Below are 10,080 nucleotides of genomic sequence, written 5' to 3'. Positions count from 1 at the left end.
AGGGAGCTGGCCTCCCCCTTGCTGTGGGCGACCCTGCGCCCCCGAGGGCCCCTCCGCAGGACGGTGGGGACGGGACGGAGCACCCACCTCCCTGATGTCTTCGTTGCCCTCCTTGATGTTCTCGGTGGCTCCCACTACCAGCTGGTGGATGCTGTCAATCTCGGCTTCCTGCGGAGGAAAGGGTGGCAGATAAACACACCCGCCGCCCCTGCCCTGAGTGTGTCTCAACAAGAACAGAAGCCGCCGCTTCCTGGGGGCCAGGGCTCCACACGCGTGAATCCAGGCTCCCACAGCACCCCGAGAGATAGGAGACTCCCGTTCACCAAAGGGAGACGGACGCTCTGCCCAAGGCACGCAGCACCCAGGTGGTGGGGCTGCGATGGGGGCGGTGCGGGGCTCCCTCCGCTTCCCCCCTTCCCGCCCACTCCCCAGCGGTAAGGAACAAGCAAACGCTGCGGTCACAGAGCAGCCACCACACGCCAGGGCCTTCTAAGCGCGTGCCAGCTTCAGAGTGGTGCTTTGTGTTTCACCATTTTATCTCAAAAAAAAAGCAAAAACTTAAGTCCAAATGGGATGCAGGCTGTCTGCAAAAAACCTTCAACTCCAACCACCTGGAAAGCTGAGTCTGAGATTCTGGTCTCGCACAGGCACGTGTGGCTGATCCCCGCACAGGCGGGGACCCGCCAGGTCTGAGAGTGGGACCGCCCTGAGCCTGGGCTTTAGGGACACCCGACGGGTACAGGCCGCAGAGGAGAGCCACCTCTAGCCGCCTGATTCCCAGCAGTGAGTGTGACACAGGCTAAGGATGAAGGGCCAGGGACGGCTCTGCTCTCTGCAGTCACGCTTTCTTGGAGTGTCTCCAAGTGGGAGCCAGCTGACCACATGCGCGGCGGGTAGGGACCCGTCTGCAACGTGGACGTGCAACTGCTCTCAGGACTCAGAGACTCCTGGGGCGGGGAAGGCTCAGCTAGCGCCCTGTAGGTCCCTCCAGGTCCTGCCCCGGGCCCTGGGTGTCACAGGGTGGAGCTGTGCTCCCAGCTCCACCCACTCCAGCACAGTCTGGAACTCTCTAGAACTCAATGTAGAACCAGCCCGCTAACCAAGAATCAGATGTGAACAGTGGTCAGTGCTCCCCTGCGGGTGGGCTAGTGCAGGACCGTGAGTTTTCACTGCCTTTAGGGCCCTGAGGCCTTGGGGCATTTTCCTGCACAAAGCACTGCCACGCTGAGGCTCCCCGCTGTGCTAGGAGGGCAGTGCAGCACCCCGGCTGCCACTGCCACACCTAGAAACAAACCGACCCAAACAGAGCCTGTGGTAGGCGGGGCACTTCCTATGGACCACCCCCAGAGAGCGACCAGGGGACCTTGGCCCCCGATGTGCAGAGGGCATGGGGCTCAGGGGAGCCGCAGGTCACGCGGCTGGGGCTGCCTGTCTGCCTCCATCTGGGCTCTGAGCTCTTCCCGCCGCGTGAACTGCCTCTGCCGACAGCAGGGGGCTCCGAGGAGAAGGCATCCAAGCCGTTCCTGTGTCGGCTCCTGAGCAGAGGCTTAGCATATACACGCTGGAATGGTTCCTGCAACGAGCTAGTCCAAGGGGCAGGTCCTGTGAGCCTGAACCATCCCGTGTACGCAGTGCGCAGGGACCTGGCTGGTGGCTCGGGGAGATTTCGTGAGTGGGGCATCGTCAGCCAAGGAGCCCACCTGAACTCGGTGGAGGAAAGGGATTTTGTCTTTCAAACCCTTCCAGTCTGCGGATGCCAAAAACAAAAGGGAGACTTTGCCAGGTGTCTAAAAGTCTTGCCAGTGAGGGGCAGGCAGAACTTCAGAGCTGCAGGCAGGTAGAAACGACAGGGAGACGCTCTCACGAGATCAGTCGCGCCTCCTGTGCGCACAGGCCATGCCGAGAGGGCCGAACCTGAGCCTGGAACACCGCCGACTGGAAAGCCACCCCCATCCGGCACTGTGCTGGGCGTTCCCCAGGGGCCATCTCTGAACCTATGACAACTGTGCAAGGGTCACTCCACTTTATAGACGAAAAGGCTGGGGCTCAGAGAGGCTCCCCAGTGTCCTGAGCACATCCGGGACCAATCTAGCAGCTCCCCAGCCCTTCCCAGCTTGCGGAGGCTGCCCGGGGAAGGTGAGGCTGCGGGCACACAGCTTCAGGGACTCCACAATCCAGGAGAAATGTCCCAAGTTCTTAGTCTATTCCCCCCTTGAAGCTGAAACCGAAAACAACTTTTTTTTTTTTCTTACCTGTTGTAAAACCTTCTCTGTGAATATCTCCTGGAGTCTGGAAATTTCAACCACTTTGCCTTCGATTTGCCTTCATAAAAAACAGATTACACGTTACCTATTAGGACTTGGTGATCTTAACAGCAATGTCACACATTTCTGAAGAAAGTGTCTAAGTGGCAGTTTCTAAGGCATGAAGAGGGGACTCCCGCCATGTCAGCTAAGAGGGAGGGGACCACGTCATCCACGAGGGGGGAGGGAGCATGTCATCCATGAAGGGGGGAGGGGACCTCGTCATCCACGAGGGAGGGGGGGAGGGACAGTCAGGCTCCGGGAAGGACACAGGCAGAGGGAGGTTCCCGCTGCACACTGGCTCCCCGTTAATGTCACTCAGCTTGGCGGAGGCACTGGACTGTCTGGAAGCCCGCCCCTCCCCGCGCACGCGCTGACCCAGGGCCCCTGCCTCCAGAGTCGGTGCCTGAGGCTGTGCCCGGTGACAAAGTCTCCTCTACTGCTGAGCCCTGTCCCGGCCACCACAGTGACACACAGTGCGGATTCCACAGTCAGAATAGGGTGACCACTGGGCTTTGCTGCTGCTCAGCAGGTCAGGGGAAGAAGGACATTCAGCCCTCGAACCAACTCCCTGTTGGGAAAAACCTCCTCTGATTCGGCTGAAAATGTCCCATCCGGGGCCAGGCTGCTGCCTGTTTCAGGGGCGCTGGGGTGGTGCGTGTCTAGTGCAGGGAGCAGAGACGGCTCCCAGCTGTGTCCCTAAGGCCTCCGAGTCCCCCAGACCCGGTGACGGAAGGAGAGGAGAACTGGCAAGAGGCGTGAGGTGGGACAGGGCGGGGAGGGCAGAGGCCGCAGAGAGCTGGGCAGCTGTCAGAGGGAGACGCCTGCTCTCTAAGTCCCCGGGGCTGTGCGGGTACAACGCCAGGGCGCGCCATCTTTTGCGGGGGTGGGCTCCCCATGGAGTTTCAGCACCTGTGAAGGCCGGCCTTGCCTTGAGAATGCCCCCTGGCACTGCCAGGCGATAGGCCCCGAGTGCGTTCACCGGAGGCTGGCGACCTACTTGTCTGGGCTGTGGCCACTGGCCTTCTGTGGGGCTGACCCTTTGGGGAGGGAGCAGCCAGACCCCAGAGGAGCCACTGCGGGGCTTCTCTCTGTCCCTCACAAGGCCCCCATTTCTGCTTAGACAAGCTAAGTGAACAGCCCGTACATGGCTGTGGCAATGGCATTTGGCGTCACCTGCAACCACCAGCACCGGCAAGCCTCGTGGCCGCTGGAGGGCTTACCCCACAGGCCCGCAGGTTGAGGGCAGCTGGTGACTTCGGGCTGTTTCCCTGAACCCCCCCTGTCAAATGGCTCAAGGGCCACACGTGGGTGCCTGGGCACCAGGGTCGATTCATAAAGCCCCTAGTTTCTGGGTGAGCTGTCGGCAGGGGGGTGCTCGCAAAGGAACCGCGCACCTACCTCACTTCGTCAAACAGGCTGTTCATCTCCCCGATCAGGCGCTGGTTTTCTTGCTCAAACTGCAAGGAAACACACACACACGGTAAGGATGACATCAGACCGCCTCTAGTCTCAAAGCTACCCAGCCGCAGGCAGGTGTCTAGCCAGGTGTGTCTGTGCAGAAATCTCTCCCTCTCCGTGTGGAGCGACGCGGCGCAGCCGGGAAACCTGGGCACGCGAGTGCGGATGGCCAGGCTTCGGGAGACAGTGAAACCCGCAGAGCCGCGGGGCCGCCGTGGCCGGACGGCTCCACCTCACCCGGGAGGCCACTGTGGGCCGGCGGGCTCTCCCCTGGCACCTGCCTGTGCAGCCCCCTTTGCCACACCCCCAACCCCGGCCCTGCTTGCGCCCGCCTGGGCACTCAGGGAGGCATGGCTTCCTCTAGGCAGCGCCTTCTCCTCTCTCCCTCACCTGCCAGGCTTGCTCGGCACCCTGGCTGCAGTCTTCCCTCCCCGCGTTGAAGCTCCACCCTCGACTCACACTCTCCTGGGGCCTGCCCTTCAGCCCCTGCTCTAGGAGATCGCACCCCGGCCCTGCCCCTTCGCCCTGCGGCCCAGGCCTGAGGTGCAGTGTTCACCAGCCTCGGCTCCACCTGCCTCTCCAAGAGCATCTGCGCCATCCTCTGCCTCCCTCTGCACAGCCAGCTCTCAGCCTTGGAGGACTTGCCCTGGCTGGGGCCTCCCACTGGTCCCTCAAAACCCAGCATAGGGGCCTTCTTGGTCATCAGACACAGCGGGGCAGGTTTAACCCTGTCCTCTCTCCCCTTTGCGTTTAAAAAGATCCTCTGCACTCGCACTGCCACACCTGCTCAGGGGCCTGTCTCTCCTCCTGGGGCGGGGCTGTCTTTCCTGGGGGACCCTGAGCCCAGCACCCTGAAACTGCAGCCCTGGCTGCTCGTCAAAACAAAGAGGCTTCCACTCCACCCCCCACCCACTGGGTCAGGGAACAGGTGGGCTGGCAAAGCTTCCAGAGGGCAGACGTGCTGGGGAGCTCCTGCAGGGCCACCCAGGCCACCCCAACCACCAGCAGGCTCCATTGCTGGCTGCTGACAAGGAACTGCGATGGCCCTTCTAATTATGCATCAGAAGTCTTTAAGAGAATAAAAACTTCAGGTCTGAGTTTGGAAGTATCAGCTCACTTAACTGTCAACAGTTCCTGGAGTCCAGTATTTAAGAAAAAATACAGTTCAGCATGTGGGTGCTAATGTGACTAGTTCTTTCTGGTACTTTACTGGGTTTTTTTTTTTTTTTTGTGGGGGGCCAGGGAGTATTTTCTTTGAATTTTTCTAATAACAAAGGATAGCCCTACCTTACCCTTTTAAATCTACAGTTCTTTTATGCTTTTAAACTCTTCCTAAACAAAATTAACTAGAGGTTTGCAGTGGTTTATTACTAGAATGTTCCTTGGGAACAAAGCTCTCTGTTTCCTCCCCAACTTGAGGACAAGCGGCTTCTTTTTCGGCTTCTTGGTAACTGTTACTTTCGAAGGGCTCCTGTTAGCAGTCAGGAGTGGGATCAGATTCTGGCTCTGATTTCCTTTTAAGCCCACGGGTTCGAGATGCCACCTGAGAAACACCCGGTTCCCAGAGGACGTGAGAGGAACCCATGCTTCAAGGATCAGGCAGTGACAAGGGCTGAGGAGAGAGGTTTGCCAACGGCCAGCTTTATGCGGAGCGGCCTCCATTCAGGGGTCAGGCATTCCAGTGACACTGCATTTTAAAAAACAACAAAGCCTGCTTCTCACAGTCAAGTGCAAGGCCTTCATTAAATGCGATACGCAGGGCTCAGTTAGACAAGGTAGTGGCCAGGCTGCAGGACGGTTTCTGATGTCTGGGTAGCACACCTGCACGCCTTGCCTCTCCGCCGCTGAGGAAGGCAGGGAGCCACCAAGTGCCAGCGGCAGGGGAAGGCCGTGGCCTCACAGGCACACCGGGGTGACCCTGGCCCAGCCCTGGCCTTCTGTGTGGTCAGTCTCTGTGAACAGAAGGGGTGGGTCTTATCCTTTCCTGCCTGATCCTGAGGCTGGGAGAGAGGACCCCTTTAACCTCTAAGCTGCGTGCCCTGGTCCTCACCACCAAACTGGGGCGATCGCAGTGGGTCCACAGAGTCCTCAGGACGTGGGCTAACACACATAAGCCGCTTACCAACACCACCTCGCTAGGTGCTAATTACTGTTATTTAGTCTCCTTGGGAGTTCGCCTCTGGACACGCAATGCGAGTTCCTGAGCGCTCTGAAGGCGCTCCCCCCACACTGGTCTCAAATCCTAGAGGGCTGCGGTGACGCCCGGTCATTTCGGCGCTCACCGGGGCGGACAGGCAGCCCCCAGCGGCGGGGCCTTCGCCAGGCGCAGCCCCGGATGCAGCCTGGTCACCATCATCAGCGCCACAGTCAGGGTTCCCACAGGCCCGGGAGACACACCTGCCGGTCTTCCTCCATCTCTGCGAATCACTGGAAGGGCGATGAGGGAGTTCCTGGTGTGGTTCGGTGGTAATGAACCCGACTAGTACCCATGAGGATGCGGGTTCGACCCCTGGCCTCGCTCAGTGGGTCAAGGATCTGGCACTGCCGTGAGCTGTGGTGTAGGTCGCAGACATTTATCTGATCCTGGGTGGCTGTGGCTGTGACGTAGGCCGACAGCTGTAGCTCCAATTGGACCCCTAGCCTGGGAACTTCCATAGGCCGCAAGTGCGTCCCTAAAAAGCAAAAAAAAAAAAAAAAAAAAAAAGGCGGCCAGGGGGTGAGAAGCCCTAGATGATGGGGAAGGTGGGCAAGCAGGGCCCACAGGCGTGGCAGCACCTGCCTGCCTTTCTGGGCCGTGCTGCGCTCCGTGCCCCGCTCAGGTCTCACCACAGCACAGCCCTTTCCCCCGGCGCAGACCGAGGCGCCAACAACCGTGGAGCTAAGAGGCCAGGACCTGGGAACTTTGTCAGGCGGGGCAGCACCAGTCCCTCCACTCGTGTAGCAGCATAAGTGAAGTGCTCAGAGCGGTACTGGACATGGGGGGGTGTGCTACATGTGTGTTAGGCAACATGATTTAACTGCTCTCTTCCCCTTAGAAGTCACTTGGACTTTCAAACAGGGCCTCCAAAAGGGTTTATAATCTGGTTCAAAGAATACAGATCCACACTTCGAACACACGGGTACAGAAATCCTTTTCTAACCCAATCCCTTTCACTATAGTTTTGAAAAGAAAACCACTCCTACTAAGGCCTTTGAGTGTCGAATGACGCCAGGAGAAATACCTGCCATGCAGAGACCTAAGAGCAGTTCACTGAACCAAGGCTGTGAACCCGGAGGGGCTCGAACCCACAGGGGGCTCGGCCTGGAAAGCAGTCTGCCCCCTGGGCTCAGGAGCCCACCACCCAGGCCCGCGCTGGGCTCTTGCAGACATGCTTTATCTGTGCCCCTCACCTTGACCTCCGCTGGGCCCCCACCCCCCGCCAGGGTCTGGACTCCAGCTTTCACCCACGTGGGGCTCAGATGCTATCAACAGGTCTTGTGTTCTCCACGTGTAAGCTGAGCTTGGCCCCAGACCACAAGCCTTGCCAGCCGGCCACCTGGTACTTCCAGGGTCCACCTCAGGACGGGGCTAGGGACACGCTTCATGAAGCTTCGGAACACGAGTCACATTCACGTCTTTAAAAACTATCCCAAGAAATACACTAGTAAGTGCAGTGGTTTCGCTGGAGCAAGTAAAATGAATGTGAGCTTAGAGAGGGGGTTTTCTCTGTGTAACATCGGAGGGCAATTTGGTTCCCCTCAGCCTGACCACAAAACACCTGCTCACATTAACTCAGAGGCATTAAGACACCTGTATCCTGAGTGATGCGTGGAAATGCCTTGTGCAAATCACATAATACTGCACAGCCGTCCTGGAATGAGTAACGCTGCTCCCAGGGGTGACAGAACGACTTAAATTGCTATTAGGGGGCTTAATTCATTATTTCACCCTGAGGAAAAATTCCGAAACAATGATTATGAATTATGACCACACTTTGCTACATAACACTTTCCAATTTAAACCAACAGTATGGCATTTCTTTCTCTTCATTTTCAGGGTTGAGCCTTTTAAATAAGATTCGGGTCAGTCAGACGATAAGATGACTGACTTATCTCTTGGCTATTAGTCGCAATTAAGAAAGAAGGCAGTTGAACATTAAAGAGCTTGTCGTGAAAGTACTGAGCAATAGAGCCTTCTGCCCAATCCTCCTGTGATGACGCAACAAAGATCAGGGAGGTCCTGCTGGTTCTGACAGCTCAGGTCACTGATACGTGACGCTGACGCAGCTGGCATTGCTGGCACCGGGCACTGGCATGTGCTGCAGTTACTGGGACAGAACAATGCAGTGGAAGCAGGCTGCACCACAGTCATTCTGGAAAGAGCCTATGACACGCACATGATCTTTCACGTGCATCAGCTAAATCACACTCAGAATGCACACGGGACCAGGGGACCGCACAGGCACAGGCACGGCCTCTGTTTATGAGGGGCATCCGCTGAGCAGCTGCTAGGAGCCCCGCCCCGCCCAGGCACACTCACGTACGTGACTGCGTTCCTGGTGGTCTCGGGGTGGGATGCTGACTCTTACCAAGCTGGAGTTCATGAGCTCATTTGCCCATGACGATACAGGTAGTAGGGACATAAAGAGCATTCACAACCAACCCTGTCAAGTCCCAAAGCCCACATGCACGCCTCGTCTCTGGGGTTGAGCATCAGTCGATCGGACAGCCCTGCTGCCAGCCTTGCTCTGGTCCAACCCCCATGCATCTGGCAGCTTCTAAGTGCACATCTGAGAAGGTTAACAAACCACTGCTGCTCCCACCGTCGGCGGGGGAAAGGCCCTCCTCTGGCAGGCAGCAGACAGCTATTCTTCCAGCTACTTCCTACGTGAAGGGGTGCAGGGTATTTTTAAAAAGCCGTAATTAGAAGCTAAGTTCTGCCTAAATACAGATTCATTCTTTCCTAATGAAGGGACAGTGCTGCACATATTTTCAGCTCTAGCAAAGGTACGTGGTCATGTTGCACCATCTCTGCGGGAACACGGCATCCTCTTCAATAGTAAAGTTAGTTTGTATAAACTCAAGAAAAACTAGGCGGCTTTAAAGACACTTTGGCCACTCTCAGGGAGCAGGATCCGAGTGTTCTTTGCTATGCCCCCCGGCTTTGTGCCTTGGCCTGCCCCTCAGGCGGGTGGGTGCTGTGTCCCTGGGGTGACGTCCTGCGCCCCTGCCCCCGCCCCCGCTCTTTCACACGAGTCTCCCCACTCACATCTCCAGCCTGAGCTTCGAGCCCGGGGTCCCACAATCCACCAGGCACCTCAAACTCACAACTGTCCACGAGGAAGGCATCATCTCCCGCCTGCCCCACCTGCCCAGCTGCCGCACGCCTGCCCCCTTCTCTGGCCCTGGCATCTGCCTCCCCAGTCAGAAGGCACCAGGCTCTTAGCCCTCCCACACTTGCCCACACGCTGTCCAGTGGGTCACCAGGTCCAGGCCACTGCCCAACATCTGTCTCATCTCTGCCCTCACTGCCACTCCCTGGCCAACGCCCTCAGCCTCTCTCAGTTGGACTGGGCGGTGCTGGCTGCTGGCTGGAGTCGTGCTGTGGTCCGCACCACGAGGCCTCCAGGTTGCGGGCCTGCTGGTCTGTTCCCAACCCCAGGTACATGTGGCTGTGTCACGCCAATGTCGAGACAGCTGTGCAGAGACCTTCCTGGAAACCAGCAGGCTGGGGCTCTGGCCATACCTGTCACTTTCCTTTTGAAACTCACCCAGAGATGATGACGTACAACTGGCAACGAGGGGACAGGTAACTAAGAGGAGGGGAGACGAGCGGTTAAGGGGTCCCTCTCTTCATTCCTCAGGCGTTACTTATGCTTTCTTCACATTGCCACACACCAGCGATTCACACAATTAAAAAGCACCACAGCAGCAATTCTAAAAGACCCACTTAATGCAAAACTACTTTACTCCTGCTGAAAAGGCATCTAATATTAGCAAAATTATTCCAAGGCAATTTCTTTTTTAATTATGCTACTGCAAATTTAAAACATATGAAAAGCATACTAGGAATTAGGAAATCAAGTGGAAAAATGTATCTAAAATATGTATAATTTTTAAAACTCAGTATAACAGGGCCAGGGCATTTAGCACGACCTCCTGCTCAGGGACATGCCCTTACTAGAACGAGCTACGAACACGCGGTCAGGCAGAGGGCAGCGTTACCATCTGTACTTCTTCTGGGGACAGTTCGTCTTCACCTTTGCCATCTCCCCACGTTCCCAATTCAGGTTGTGCTTCCGCCGGAATCTTTTCTGTTGGAAAAAAAAAAAAACTG

General features: G+C 57.2%; 1 protein-coding gene across 11 annotated transcripts in view; it reads right to left on the bottom strand.

Annotated features, from left to right (window-relative positions):
• The window catches only part of STX18 (syntaxin 18), a 117,292-nt gene that overhangs the window by 2,368 nt on the left and 104,844 nt on the right, over window positions 1-10,080 (bottom strand). For all 11 annotated transcript variants that reach the window (XM_021100998.1, XM_021100999.1, XM_021100996.1 and 8 more), the window contains exons 7-10: window positions 9,969-10,057; window positions 3,705-3,763; window positions 2,253-2,322; window positions 88-168 (exon numbers count right to left, since the gene is read on the bottom strand). In XM_021100998.1, the coding sequence (XP_020956657.1) occupies window positions 88-168; window positions 2,253-2,322; window positions 3,705-3,763; window positions 9,969-10,057 (299 nt within the window). The remainder of the gene's footprint in view (window positions 1-87; window positions 169-2,252; window positions 2,323-3,704; window positions 3,764-9,968; window positions 10,058-10,080) is intronic.

Source organism: Sus scrofa, chromosome 8 (assembly GCF_000003025.6).
Source record: "Sus scrofa isolate TJ Tabasco breed Duroc chromosome 8, Sscrofa11.1, whole genome shotgun sequence".
NCBI lineage: Eukaryota > Metazoa > Chordata > Mammalia > Artiodactyla > Suidae > Sus > Sus scrofa.
This window is presented reverse-complemented; position numbering and strand designations above follow the sequence as displayed.